At 38.5% G+C, this 15,664-nt stretch overlaps 1 protein-coding gene and 1 long non-coding RNA gene across 2 annotated transcripts in view; one reads left to right on the forward strand and one right to left on the reverse strand.

The window, feature by feature from the left end:
• Positions 1-8,330, forward strand: part of LOC148759215 (uncharacterized) — a 41,740-nt gene extending 33,410 nt beyond the window's left edge. The window contains exon 3 of the long non-coding RNA XR_016023066.1: positions 5,505-8,330. This is a non-coding gene — a long non-coding RNA (uncharacterized LOC148759215). The remainder of the gene's footprint in view (positions 1-5,504) is intronic.
• Positions 1-15,404, reverse strand: part of LOC148759216 (ankyrin repeat domain-containing protein 26-like) — a 29,456-nt gene extending 14,052 nt beyond the window's left edge. The window contains exons 1-6 of the mRNA XM_088802428.1: positions 15,273-15,404; positions 12,915-13,874; positions 11,412-11,561; positions 8,233-8,303; positions 7,799-7,892; positions 861-973 (exon numbers count right to left, since the gene is read on the reverse strand). Of these exons, the coding sequence (XP_088658554.1) occupies positions 861-973; positions 7,799-7,892; positions 8,233-8,303; positions 11,412-11,561; positions 12,915-13,874; positions 15,273-15,284 (1,400 nt within the window). The 5' untranslated portion in view covers positions 15,285-15,404. The remainder of the gene's footprint in view (positions 1-860; positions 974-7,798; positions 7,893-8,232; positions 8,304-11,411; positions 11,562-12,914; positions 13,875-15,272) is intronic.
• Between the last annotated feature and the right edge of the window lie 260 nt (positions 15,405-15,664).

Raw genomic sequence — 15,664 nt, forward strand, 5'->3', positions numbered from 1 at the left:
GAGCCTACTGACCACAGTCTACAGGAAGAAAAGAAATCATTCAAAATAGAAAGAGAAACCAGAAGGAAAAATCTGGTCAGAGTGGAAAGGAAAGGGGCAGGGCTTTAGAAGAAAGGACACTGGAGAGATAAGGTGTAACAGTCTCTTCAAGTCTGTTTTAAGAAGAGATCTTTGCCAGCACAATTTAATAAAATGAGAAGAATCCAAAACAATGCAGAGAAAGACAGTGACATGAGGGAAAATAAACACTGAGGAGAATCAGAGAAAAAACTTCATTCAGTTTGCAGCAAGGGCACGCCACGTGCGGGCTTCCCAGATGTTGGGAAACTTCCATTATTATCTGAGTGAGACGATTACTCATCTCATTCTTCTTTAGGTTATACATCTGGTTTGGTATGTATGACATGTTTTATAACTGAAAAAAGTAGAAAGAACACAGAAGCCAAATCAATAACACTTCTGATGATGTTAAACAAAACCACAGATAGGTTTTTAGACATTAAACTGTTAGAATGCCGAAGGGAAGAACACTATTAAAGAAGGAAAGATTACCAAAGAGAGCAAAGACATCTTGCAGAAATAAAGATTCAAGGGAGACCAGGAAGAGCGCAGTTGACAGTATATGCAAAAGACACTGTCATTATAGTTACAGGAATCATTAAAGAGTAGGTATAACATTTTGGCATTCACACAAGTTTGATTGTGCTGTGAGTTTCTGAAGTAAATTTTTAAGTAGGACAATGTGTTTAACTATGAAAATTACAGATATGAAATACATTTGTACTTAGGTTTTCATCAAGGAAGAGTTATAGTTAAATAGTAATTAATGGTTGACATGATCTGAAATATCAAAACCTTACCTGGTAACCTCTTTCTCTAATCCATCATTTGTCTTCTTTTGTTGATTCAAATCATATTGCAGAGATTCTGTTAACTTCTTATAGTACTCTAATTGTTTCTTTCCATCCTGAGACTTTGAAAAACATTTTTAAAGAAAGTTAGTTTTGAAAATCTAGAGACTCACTTCTTTCTTTAAAATATTATTCCTCATGAGTTCATTAGTAATATGTGTAGACAGGTGTATAAAATGTAGTTTATAAACCTGATGCCAGTAAGGACAGATTTCAAAAACAATGACTTTTCTTAAAACAGCTCAAATTGATTTTACAGTGTCATCATTGGTTTCCTGGAATTTAAATTGCCAAACTTTCTTAAAAACAGAGGTTTTCACATGTAAAAATACTAAGTGTTAAACCTGATTTAAATAGTGGCTTATTTACATTTCGGTTTGTAGAAATGCCTCCAGAGACATTTTCATCTACAGCTCAAGATTTTCCAGGGTTTATGGAATCACATTTTTCTACGATAATCACTGAAACTTCCCTGCAGTCCACCTTACATTATTGTGATCATCTGACATGAGCATCAGATGAAGACTCTCATTCTCTGTAAGCGTTCTTCCATAGGTTTCAATTTCTCCGTTTCTAGTAAATATTTTTCTCTTTAACTAAAGTTCATCTCCTCTATGTTATATGAAAACAAAACTGTTTCTTGATTCCTGTGACTTTTTCTGTCATCCTGTTTTTCTCCTTGGACTCTAACCCTCTTTAATGTGTGGCCTCATCCCCAGGTCCATATTTTCGCCACTTATTCTCTTCTTTTACAGAAGAATCTGACTTTCTGCCCTTATAACTGCGCTAAAACAGTTTTCAGGGTCATCTCTTTCTTTAGTCCTTATCCTGCTTTACTTCTTCGCAGCAACTGATGAGGATGCCCACACCCTTTCTGTGGTCTTCTCAGCCCAACTCTTTTCTAAACAGCAGCCCTGATAGTCAGTCCTTGACCCTTTTCTATTCCTCTTTTTAAATGCTCTCAGCTTCCTACATCCCAGTGCTTCAAACCACATTCCCTCATCTACAGTGGCAGCCCTCACCCCCTTACTGAGGTCTTCTGTACGTTCCTTTTTCCCCTCGAGTCCCTCATAGACAGCGCCCTCAACCACACACTCATAAACCATGACTTGCTATGGATCGGCTCATCTTGTACATTTTACGGGGATTCTTACCACTGTTACTGTGAGCGTAGCGTTATTTTCAGATCTTGGCAGCTCCTCACCCTTAGGATGCTGACCAGCATACTTTGTCCTGCTTTTCTCTCAGAATGCATAAGTTTTTCATAAGCTTCACATTGTCCGCTATTCACCTTTCCATGTTTGTTTGCTCTTTTGAATAACTTCCTATTCCTTGGGACCTGACCTGACCTGACCTGACCTATGGAAGTGTTCTGAAATTCCTTTCACAAGTACACCCCTTATCTTGTTGGAAGGCTTGTCAGCTGGAACTACCCTTTCTTCCCAGTCCAGATGCTTCCTCTCAACATTGTGTGAATCAAATATCTTAACCCCGGTAATATCTCACCTGGGGGGAATCCTGAGATGAGAGTCTTCTAGAGAAAGAGGGCTATTGATTGAATTCGTTGAAACCTGTCGTAATTAAACTTTTGATTTACACGGTAGAGCTTATGGTGGCTGATAATTCTGTGGCGATGCTAATTACTTCCCCTAGGAATCTATAGTCGCTCATTATTTTGGTATTGTAAGGGACTGTTAGCATGAGAACTGCTACTTTAGCATAAGAACTGCTACCTTAAAGTTAAGATAGGGTTAACAGCCCTGAGCTTAAAATAACCTAATGGCCTAATTGTTATGTGAGACCAGATGCCTAACAGCTTATCTCCTGTTCTCTGAAGAAGCAATGGAGGCTTTTGTAGTTTATCTATAAACTAACTCTTTGAAGCACAGCTCAACGTGCACTCTCTAAGCATAGCTCAACCTGCACTCCCTAAGACTGAAAAAAATTACTTAATGCCTTAGCTATGTGAGAATTGTAGGTTAACCTGTACTCCCTAAAACTACGGAAAATTACTGAGTGCCTTAGAAACGATATAAAAACCCTTAGCTTTAAGGGCTGGGGGTCCTTGTTAAAACCCGCTGCGTCGGGCAGAGACGGGGACCCCAGCTAGCTGGAAATAAACCTCGCTGTGTAACTTGCATTATCGTGTCCTCTGTCTGTCTGAGGGGGGGCGATTCCAGGACTTAACAGTATAAGCTTAATCAGTTTTAGGTATGCTTACAATAAATTTTTCGATTTTTTGACATTCAGTATTATTTTACATTAATTTCATGTGTACTGCACAGTGGTTAGAATTTATATAATTTAAGAAAGTGATCCCCCTGACTCGTGCAGCACCCACCTGGCACTGTACGGAGTTATTGTGACAGTATTAACTATATTCCCTATGCTTTACATTACATCCCCATGACTATTTAGGAACTACCAATTTGTACTTCTTACTGCCTTCACCTTTAGCACCCTGCTCCTAACTCCTCTCCCATCTATCACCCTAAATTATCGCGTACTCATCTGATGCCATGCGTTGCTATTACAATATTATTAATATATTCCTTATACTATACCCTGGATCTCCATGACTAGTTTGTAACAACCAATTTGTACTTTTTAATCTCTCCCCTTTTAACCCACTTCACGAACCCCCTTCCAGCTGGCAACCAACAAACTATTCTTTGTATGTATGAGTTTTTTTTCTGTTTGTTCTGTTCTTAAATTCCACTGATAAGCAAAATCACATTGCATCTGTATTTCTCAATTTGACACACTCCACTCAGCACAACACCCTCCAGGTCCATCCATACCGCCACAGATGACCAGAACCCATTTCCTTCCATGGCCAAGCAATATTCCATTGCATGTATGTATCATCTCTTCTTCATCCATTCATCCATTGATAGGCCGCATGCACATCTTGGCCATTGTAAGGAATCCTGCAGTGAACATACTGATGTACACATCGCCTCGAATTAGCATTTTTCGGTTTCTTTGGATAAATACTCTGAAGTGGGATATCTGGGTCATTCTTTGACTCTTGTGATAGCCTTTGTTTAAAAGTCTATATTGTGTGATATAAGCATTAGTCCCACAGCTTTTTAAATTTCATGTTGTTTTCGTGAAATATCTTTTTCCATCCCTTTATTTTCAGTCTCTGTGTCTTTTGATCTGAAGCCAGTCTATCGTAGGGAACATATGTAAGGATCTTATTTTCTTATCTTTCAGCCACCTTGCGTTTTGACTGGAGCATTTAATCCATTTACACGTAAAATAATTGTGCGTAGATACATAGTTACTGCTATTTTATGATTGATATTTTTGTTTTTCCTTTTTTGTTCCTTTTAAAGAAGTCCCTCTAATGTTCCTTATAATACTGGTTTGGTACTGATGAACTCCTTTAGTTTTTGTTTTGTTTTGTTTTTTCCTCCAGAAAGCTCTTTATCTGTCCTATGACACTTAATTATAGCTTTGCTGGGTAGACAAATCTTAGCTGTAGGCATGTCTTCATCACTTTGAATATTTCTGCCAATCCCTTCAGGCCCACGAAGTTGCTCTTGAGAAATCAGCTGCTACTCTTATGGGTGCTCCTTTACAGATTACTAAGAGCCTTTTTCTTGCTGTTTTCAAAAGTCTTTATTTGCATCTAAACTTTGGCATTTTAATTTTGACGTATCTTGGTATGGGCCTGTTTGGGCTCATCTTCTTTGAAACTCTGTGATTTCTGGGCTTATATGTCCATTTCCTTCACCAAGTTAGGGAAGTTTTCAGACATTATTTCTTCAAGTACATTTTGAACCCCTTCATTTCTTTCTTCTTCTCGTACTACCCGTATGATGAGACTGTTGTTATGCTTGACATTCTCAGAGTTCCCTTAAGCTATCCTCATAGTTTGGATTCTTTTTGCTGGTCTCATTGGGTAGTCTCTGCTACCATAGCTTCTAAATCGCTCATGCGATTCTCTGCTTCATCTAATCAGTTTTCATTCCCTTGAAGACATTCGCTTTTTCAGTTATTTTATTCTTCACTTATGACTGGTTCAATTTTTTTGTTTTCTATCTTCATTTTTGTGTTTCCTATCTGTTAGTTGAAGTTCTCCTTGAGGTCACTGAGCATCCTAACAACCAGTGTTTGGAACTCTGCATCTGCTAGATTGCTCTTCTCTATCTTGCTCAGTATTTTTCTGGAGGTTTGCTCTGTTCTTTTATTTGGCATACGTTTCTTTGACTCCCCATTTTGGCTTCCTCCCAGTGTTTGTTTCTATGTATTTGGTAGGGCTGCTGTGTCTCCCAGACCTATTGGAGTGTCCTCATGTAGTAGGTGTCCTGTGGGGCCCAGTGGCACGTACTAGCTGTTAACTAGAGCCGGGTGCTATAGGAGTGTCCTTTGTGTGGGTTGTCTGTACTCTCACGTTGTAGTGCAGCCTTGGTTGCTGTTGGCATGTCAATGGGAGGTATTGATTGTCAGACTGTTTGGTTGAGGACTGACCATGACTACAGTGGAGGAGCTGTTTTTGCAGGGGCTGCCCCTATAGAGCAGGATTCGCTGTAGCATGGCACTGGTGTCTACCCTGTATACACTTTGGTTGTATCTTCCTGGCAGGCACCCCGGTGATGCTCCCGCTCTGTCCAAAGATGGCCTCCAAGTACGTCAGCCCTAGGGACTCCTGGAAGCGGCCCGGCCACAGGCCTAGTTCAGCTGCAGCCTGTGTCCTGCCCAGGGCTACCTAGCTTGACCACAAAGCAGGATGCAGATGGCTGCCACCCGCACCGGCTTTGGAGGTGCCTGAAGAGTTCCAGTTGTGAACCACAGCCAGCTTCCACTAGTGCCATCTTGGGTCTGCACAGCAAGAGGTAAAGGTCAGCTGAAGCCACACACTGCTTGTTTGGGTTTTGTGAAAATTTGAGAGGTTTTAGGAAAGTCTGCAGCACGAGCCAAGACAGGATTTTTTTTTTTTTTTTTTTGGAAACACCACTGGAAGCAGCTTGGATTTGCTCCCTAGTTAGGTGGGGCAGGTTCTCAGGGATTCACCAGGGTGGGATGGACATTGTTAGCCACGTTGATGTAGACTCAAGAGATGGCGGCTCCCATGTCTCACACCGCAACGGGTGATGGATCAGTTCAGAAAGAATGGATTCTACAAGCACCTCTGTGTGGGAGAAAGCTCCCTTCCAGCCGTCAACCTAAAGCCAGAAAACGTATTTCCTTTCCTTATGTCCCTGACATCTTTTGAACTACTGCCCAGAGTTGGAGCTCAGAGCAAGTGAGTCCCTCAGTTAGTAATCCCATTCCCAAGTCCTTTAAGAGAATTGACTGGGACTCTAGCCATCCTTCATCTCACCCAGCCACTGGTTTCCACACCCAGAAGTTATGGGGACATCTCTCTCCAGCACTGGAATCCTGGGCTAGGATGCCTGGTGTGGAGCTGGGACCACTTGCACCTCCGGGTGGACCACCGCATCCACGATATCCCTCCCGATTTTTAACAGTCAAACAGGGGTCTGGCATCAGCTTGTTCTGTTTTTCTGCCCCTCCTACCAGTTTCGAGGTGACTTCTTCTGTATGTCCTTAGTGGTAGGACGACTTTGGTTGAACTAGACTTCAGGTGATGCTCAGTGATGATTGTTCTGTAGTTTAGTTGTAATTTTGATGTGGTCATGAGAGGAGGCAAGCATGGCATTTACCTACTCTGCTATCTAGACCACAAATCCCCAATTTTTCAATTTTTGATACTTCAATAGATTTCTTTATAAAACTGCCATGTGACAACTCCTGGAACTACCATTCACGTAAGACTCCTTTTCAACACATTATCATGTCACTCATATGAAAAGTATGCTAACGTAATGTGACTTAATTGACAAGAAGTCTAGACAAAAATTTTTTTCAAAGTTTCTTTGGCCACAAAAAGGACCATCAGCACAATCTTCTGTTTCCCTTGATGGGCATGTCTGTCTAATGAAATTGCTTAGACCTGGCTACTGTGACTGAAATACACCAGCTGGAAGGTACATCTACGTCATTGGTCCACCACAGGGGTCACAATGCGATCTTAGGATGGGAAATCCTAGGGAGCCTCTCCTCCAGAGGACAGGAGGATGTCAGGGGAATGTTGTTCTGCTTAGGAAACAGTGATACAGTTTTCCCTGTCCATCGGGAAATTGTCATCCTGGATGACACATCAATCTTTTCTGACATCGAACTGTTAAATCTTTAAAAGCGTATGATTAACTCAAGTGAATGGAAAAAGATTAGTTTCTAAACTTGCAAAGCTAGGAGCACTATGTTACTATGTAAGGCCTTGATTGGACATTCATTTCTACTTTTACACTTGCATCTGTTTTCTTTTTCAAAATCCAACAAAGAGAAAAGTATATTCTTTTCAGGAAACATTTGCACAATGACCCAGTATTCTTTAATGATGAAGAAAACAAATTAGAACATTAAAAGTAATTTGTTCTCCAAATCTCACTAAAGGGTTTACATTTCAAGGGAAATTCAGAATTCTGGATCAAATCCTTACTCAAATGCCTGGACTCAAACAGATATTTGTAGTCCGATGTTTGTGACAGCATAATTAGCAACAGCCAAAAGTTGGAAAAACCCAAATGTTGGACAAACGAAACGATAAATGAAACGTGGTATACATCAAATATTGCCTTTAGACTATCGCAATCTTTTTTTATAAAATTCTTACCACAAAAATCATTAATTTTATGAACTGAGATTTCTTTCTCTGTGGAGAGGAATTACATTACTCCCAGCAAGTAGTATCAACATGGATACGGTACTTTTATTAACGAGACTGTTCTTATTGTCTAAAATAGTATTATATGCTACTATGACAGACATAAAAATTCCTTTGCAGTATGACAGAAATGAAGAGACTAACTTACCAAGCTTGTACCTGACAGGTTCCTGCGAAGGTGTTCGATTATGCCCTCTAGCTTTTTATTTATCGTTTTTATGACAGCATTTTGAGTTTCAAGCCTAAAGTGAATATTTTGACATAATTATTCTCACACATTGACTTTAAAGCATACCACATAATCTCTGAACAAATATCTGAAGGTGCAACTACATAAAATCTTACAAATTCAAAAGCGCATGATTTGGCAATTGTGCCATTTTTCTAGTTGTGAATTGTGGACAATGTGCAAAAGTAGAGATAATGTACACAAATTACTCTTTTCAAGGTAGCTCAAAGCTGACATTTTGACCCAGCTTCACACTCATGTGTTTATTGTTATAACTGATCTAATTGTCATAATACACTACACGTCTGCTTTATAAATACTCAAGGTACTTTCTGTGCTGCTTTAAATTATACCTTTGCACATGATCTTGGATCTTCTCGGTACATTGCGCATCCTCTGCATGTCGGGCACTTGCTTCTTGCTGCTAAAATAAAGAAAAAGTGATGTTGAAGTACTGATGATCTATGACATCTGACAATTAAGTTCGCAAACTTGTTGCATGATGTTGCTCCCCTTTTTTTTTTATATGTGTGAGGGATTGTTCATTATGAATTTCTACCAACTGGACAAACAGTTAACCAAGTTTACTCTTTGGAAGTGCTGAAACGGTTGTGTGAAAAAGTTAAGACGGCCTGAACTTTTAGCCAACGACTCATTGCTCTTGTATCACGACAATGCACCAGCTCACATGGCGCTGTCCGTGAGGGAGATTTTAGCCTGTAAACAAATAACTGTATTACAACACCCTCCCTACTCACCTGATCTGGGCCCCAATGACTAAATATGTCATTACCCAAAGATAAAGAAAATATGGAAAGGAAGACTATTTGATGACATTCAGGACATCAAGGGTAATATGATGACAGCAATGATGGCCATTCCAGAAAAAGAGTTCCCAAATTGCTTTGAACTGTGAACTAGGTGGTGGCAGCGGTGCATAGCTTCCCAAAGGGACCTTTGTGACTGTAGTGATAGTCAGCAAGGAGGTATGTAGCACTTTTTCTAGAATGAGTTCTCACACTTAATTATCATACCTTGTAGTACAAATGACCTGAGAAGTCACACATACTGTATTCCAAGCATCCCATCAACTCTAATTTTAAATATTCACGTACGTGAATTACCAGCCTATTCCAGGGAGTTTGAAAGCTAACAGGCTACTCTTGGGGGCAGTCAGACAGTTCATGGAATAGTTTGAGGGGCAGTAATTAAACAAGAGCAAAATGCCTGGGCTTTTATCCCAAGTCCATCAGTTATTAGCTGGGTGACCTTGAGCAAAATACTTAAATTTTTTGGATCTCAGTTTCTTCATGTATAAAATGAGACAATAGTGGCATCTACCTCACTGGGATATGGGGAAGATTAAATTAGGGAACATATGTAATAGAAAAGGACACGGCACACAGTAAAATCAAAGGGTTTGCAGTTAGCATTATTAGTGTTGCTGTATTTTAAGTTCTAATACAATTTGATATTTACATGGATGGGATGCCAATGGAAGTGGTCTGTTACACCAGTTACAGTGAAATCATTCATCAAACTATTGGCAATGTCAGCAAATGGGGAGCATTAAGCCCGGAATAGAACCCCAGTACTAAAATCCTTTTACCAATTCCACTAGCCAACAGTACATTTTCTCTGCTTGTAATAATTTATACGTTACTATGTCTCTGTACCACTCAGTGGGTAATGAGTAAGGACTGCAATGCAAATACCACCTCCTGGATTGAGCATACAATTTACATGACCATGAGAGGCAGGGTAAAGCCACTGACATGGAAATAACGGACTCTAGTGCCAAACCCAACTTCCCAAATCAATTCATTCCCAGCAACTGATTAGGTTGGGATGTGTTAGCAAGCACTCAGAAGAGTAGATGAAAGCACCATGCTCTGGCAGATCAGAAAAGGCATCCTCAGAACTGTACAGTAAGAACGTGCTATCAATCTGTACACCCTGTCTGGCTGCAGAGAGGAAGGGCTGGTTCCCTGTTATTTTATTTTTTTTATTTTCATGGAGGGGGGAAAACGACCATTTCATTGAACAATTTTCTATTAGATTCGTGCTTTCAATTTTATACATAATTGTGAGAAATACTTTCAGAATACAAGTTTAATTATATCAATGTCTCCAAGGGGAAGTATTGGTTTGGTATAAAATATTTAATTTTATCCTAACAACTGTTAAAGAAAACATTTTCAATTTATGCAAGGATAGGTGCCATCATATCAAATACTATTTCCCCTTAGACAAACTTATACTTAGAAAGACAGAATTCTCTTTCATGAAAAATTAAAACTATGTCAAATTTTGGGCTTGATTGCTCTGCACAGACTATCTGACAAGTTCTGAGGAACATGAGTTCAATGAGAATTGGAACAGTCAGAGAAAGCTTCACGGAGAGGTGAGACTGGGAGCGAGAAATCCGGGGGCAGGGAAATCAAAACATTGGCTCCCCCATAGCTTGTCAACTCGTGTTCATAGCAGAATTATTAACAGTCAAAAAGTGGAAACAACACAAAGTCCCATCAACTGATGAATGGGTAAGTATTTTGTCCACAAAGTGAAGTAATGTTGGGCAATAGGAAGAAATAGCTAACAATTGATATGTGCCACAACACGGTTGAACCCTGGAAATGAGATGTTACGTGAAAGAAGCCAGTCACAAAGGACCTCGTATCTTGTGATTCCATTTACATGAAACATCCAAAATAGGCAAATCTATAGAGACAGAAAGTAGATTGGTGGTTGCCTGAGGCTGGGAGAGACAGGAAGACGGGTGACAGCTAAGTGATGTGGGGTTTCTTTTGGGGGTCATGGAAATGTTCTATAATTGTGGTGATAGTTCCACAATTCTCTGAATGTAACAAGAGACATTGAATTGTATATTTTAAATGGCTGAAATATGATATGGGAATTGCATCCCAATGAAGATTAAAAAGAAAAAAAACAATAGTAAATCTAGATTATTTTCTTAATTCTCTATTGTGGGTGTGCATAATATAATGATCTACGTATTTCTATACTTTTAAAATATTTCTAAAATGAAAACAAAATGAAGGAAATGCCTACTTCAACTGGTTTGTATAATGAACTTTCTGTACAAGTCAGTCTGAAGTCCATGAAACATATGCCAATGCTGTAACCGTTCACAAAAGCGATGATAAGAAATAAGACAAATGTCTGAATTGTGCTAGTAAACATTATCTTCTGATCTTAAATGGCTGCTCATCGTGGTCATGGACCTATCACTACAAAAGATTGTTTAGTAGGAAAAAAGTCTCTCGATTTCTATGAGGAACTCTGCCTATTTCTCAACGTTACCAAGGGTATAGACTACAAACACATACAATGCAAATAGCAGGATGGAAGCCAGAATTTAAGGAAGAAGTGCATTATAAAGATAATAAAATTATAATAAATTAAGTACAAGGAAAACACAAAAGAGAGCTGCCTTGAAAATCAGCATCCTAAAACACTTTATATTAATCAACTATCGATGAACTGTTGACAGGTTACATTTCACACATACCTGACTTGGGAGTTGCTCTAATGTCTTGAAATCCTGCCTCTCAGCTTCTGAATTCATATGCTGATGTGATCTAACCTGCAGTGAAGCCTCTGACTTAGGCAGTTTTTTTATGGTGTCCGGTAGCTCTCGTTGAAGTTGTCTCCCAACCACCTAGGAAGATGATTCTGTTAGTGATTTTATAATCCCATCTATTAAATTACGTTAAAATTCGCTAACTCTAACATATTAATACAATACATAGCTTGAAAAAGATCACCCCACGCATCAGTTCACCTTCTTTTCTTCTTTTGGACAAATTCTGTTTACTGAATCTGGGTAAGACACAGAAGGTGTGATCCTGCTGCCCACTCACTATTACGTAGGTTACTTGAACAACAGATTCAGCCCCACTCTCCACTTCCCCTGATGAAGCTGCAAAGCTTAACAATCTCCTGACATCTCAAGGGGAGCTAGGTATGTCGGTGGGACTAGTGGTAGTCAATTCTACATTGTGGAATGTTTTCCCCCTTTTTTATCACAGGTTTAAATTGACTTCACAGGTCCTCACGTATGCAGTCCACTGCTCACAACCTTCCAACAGATTCCTGTATCTTAGAAGAAAAGCGACTCATTCCACTGGTCTTCAGGGCCCCAGGTAACACGGCCTGGACCTCCCTTCCTGCTACACATGAATCCTGCCACCCCTCACTCGTCTGAAAATGGAGACCCAATGCCAAATTAATAAATCAGAGACCGCTGCAATTCTCTTTGAAATGGACAAACTTCTGTCCAAATGATAGTAAATGGGCCTTGCGATGAGAAATATGAATTTGTAAAAATATTCAGAGACTATTATTCATAGCAGTGGGAAGATTAAATCAAGTAGAGTTTTGATAGAACTCCTCACATTTGTCCCAAATTATGATTTAATGAAAAATTAGCTGCCTTTAAAGAGGTCACAGTTCATAAGAATACATTATTTGAGACTGAAATAGTTCCAATTTATATCAAATTGACATGAATAAAAACAAAATTATACCAACTAAAACGTGGAAGAAACTACTGAGGGAAAGGGACAGCATCTACACTTCAGTTCATGGGGGAAATCTAGAATTAACTGTCTAGGTAATCCACTTAATTGAACCCTTATCTCTAAAAACTCTGTTTGCATAGGAGCATTTCCATTTATCTGCTTCATAATGGTACTGCAATGTGGTAACACAAAGATGAAAATTATTAGTGAAGCGGTCTAAGACTAAATCATTCATATCAATGTGTATCTATTAATAATTTATACCTTAAAATTTCATAGTCAACACAATGCCTTTACTCACAGGAAAGCACCTCACAGGTCTAAGTTTTATTGGCTGGATACAATGTATGCTTTTAAGCTGTTAGAGCAAATACATTTGTAATCTATGTATGTTTAATATTCAGCTAGTTTGCAACATTTAGCCATCATCAAATATTTGAACACTGAATTTTCTTCCAGGAAATTTGAAAACTATCTTTCTGGATACTTACTTCTTTTTCTGATTTATCCTTTTCATACTGGCACATTCTTCCATTCAAGTGATTCAATTTGTTGACAAAATCCTGATGTTCCTCTTTCAACATACGATCTTGTTTTTCAAATACAGCTTGAAGCGCTTTTTTGAGCTGCTGAAGCTGCTCTTGAATATTCATTCCTGAGTTTTCCTTATTGTCACTTTTGTTGAACGCATCACCCAGTTGCCGTGGAAGAAGCATCTTTCCACTTTGCAGGTCAGAACCTTTCTCCTTTGGGGAGTCCGGCTCTCCAGTATATGTGCTCACTTTTCCTTGTTTCCTTTGATGCACGTGTTCAATTTTTTCCTCTTGACACTGAGTTTGGTTTGGGTCTTTCAGTACAGGTTCAAAAACCAATGTCCTGTCTCTGACAGCATATCTAGTGTGAGGGAGCTCAGTGTCTAAGCTATTGGATTTACTTTGAGCTTTAGAAAGTTGCTGAAAAAGAATCTCAGTGTTTTCTTTTAGGTTACACCTAGCAAACCTGATTTTGTCCATGAAATGCAAGCATTCATCTCTTAATCCCTGGAAAGCATTTCGTAGGTGTCTTATTAATTGCTTACAAAGCTCATAATGATGGAGAGAAGCACTAGCCAGCATATAAAGGTTGGATTCCGCTTCTATTTTCAATCTTTCTTTGCTTCGACTTTCATTCTCCAGTTGAGAGTTCAGCATTGTATTCTCGGCTGTTGGAACATTAAGCTGTCTGTTATATTCAAATATTGTTTTTGTTAGTGTTTTGTCATTCAGTTTTATCGTCTTTTGAAGACGGTCATCCTTTTGTTTTACATTTGCAGTGTCCTCAAAGTATTTTTTTTCCATTTCCTGATTCTGAGGTTTCAGTGTGTCCAGTTGCAGTCTTAGTATGGCGATTTCATCCCGTAACATCTGATTTTCACGCAACAGGTCTTTTTCTTTTTCGCAACTCTCAGAAACCTAAGTAAAACAAAGGAGACTTGTAGCTAGCACTCAATGAAATGGCATATCATGATATCGTTTGAAATTAAAGAAGAACCTAAATGTTTATATAATGAAAAGGTTGTAGTAAGTGGATATCCCATTGGAAAAATACAACATTGAATGCAAACCTCCAACTTTATACAAGCATAAATTCCCCAGAGTTAAAAAAAATTTAATGTAAGATGCTGAATCCATGAAAGTAAAAAAGAGAACTTTAAAATCATAAGAGAATTTTAAGAGTCTCAGAACTGGAAAGGCAGCAAACCCAGAAGGCATGAAATAAAAGAGTAAGAAGTTTGACTACATTTTAAAATAGAGGTTACCGTCTGAATATACACCTATCCCACAGTAAGAGTATTCACTCTGCATATATTTGGACTGATTACATTTCCTAGAATTCTTTTTCCAAGAATACTCAAAATATATTTTACTTTTCTAATATTTTCAGAGTCACCTATGAGATTAAATCTACTAATCACTGATAAATCTAGGCATTGCGCTAAGCACTTCTTTATACATCAATGAACTCATTTCGTTATCACAATCTCGAACAGAATGATTAAAAAGAGGAGCAAGGTCAGGATTTTCCCCAGGACTTTGGACTCTACAATAGTATGCTTGCTGCTCTTCTAGTGTAAACATATAAATTCAAAAGACGCCTTAGATTTCAAAATACTCAGGGAAAATAAGCTAAAAATTATAGAGCTCTTCTTAGAAAATAGTGAGATTATTTGCTGCTGCAATAAGTGTTGTTTCCCTTTCATGATGTTGAAAGGAGAAATAAATGGGAAATAGGGGAAAATACACTGACTTCTTTGAATAAAATACTCACCACTAAATTATCACTAAGTATGTATCACGGCATCCAATATCTTCAAAAGTTCCTAGTACTGAAGTAGGACTCTACTGGGAGCAAATTGTTCCTTTTCTCAAAAGCAGGACAAGGAGATCTAAAAGACGGTCTCTGACCTGGCTATGCTTCTACTCCTTACAATCAGTGGAAGTGAAAACTAACCTCTCTGCTAACACAGCAAGGGGATGAAATCCCTGCCTCAAACTGCAACTTCTGTTATCAGTAGCAGTAGAGTTGAGATTGTAAAAAGCTCATTGATCCATGTAAAAAGTATTGAAAGCCTCCCCTATAGATGAGACATTGGGAACGTCACTACTTGATTGTTGGACATAAATGGATTTCAGTCAAGAATATCATTTATTGCAATGGACGGAAAATCTCACTTCCCCTAAAATACACACACACACACACACACACACCTTTAACATCCTCTAGAATTCCCATAGGTACAACATTGGTTTTCAAAATATGTCCATACACAAATACGCACACACATATTTGAAAATAACTAAACAAAATACCTCAGAATTCATTTTCTTAAGATTTATTTTTGTCTCCTTTTGTTGTTGAAGGCAATTGGTCAGAATTGCATCTTCTAATATTCTGTTGTCCTGTTCTTGAGAAAGTGGCCTCTGCGTGTCGTTTTCCTTTTGTACAACCTAGAGAATCGAATAGGAACAAAGAAAAATTAGAATGTAACTAAAATTTAACTGTTAAAAATCTTAATCTACGTTTACTTATTCCTAAATTATTGGACTGTAAGTAGAGAGTGAAAAATAAGTTGCCTTAGTCTAAATTAGAAGAAAAACATGAACCCGCAAAACTAATTTTGTCACCGTTTGCACTAAACAATCGCTTATATGTTAAACCCACCCCAAAAATGAAATAGTAAATGATTTTTAATGTCACAGAG

The sequence above is a fragment of the Rhinolophus sinicus genome, chromosome 1, assembly GCF_057876585.1.
Source record: "Rhinolophus sinicus isolate RSI-liver-muscle chromosome 1, RSI-T2T, whole genome shotgun sequence".
Lineage (NCBI taxonomy): Eukaryota > Metazoa > Chordata > Mammalia > Chiroptera > Rhinolophidae > Rhinolophus > Rhinolophus sinicus.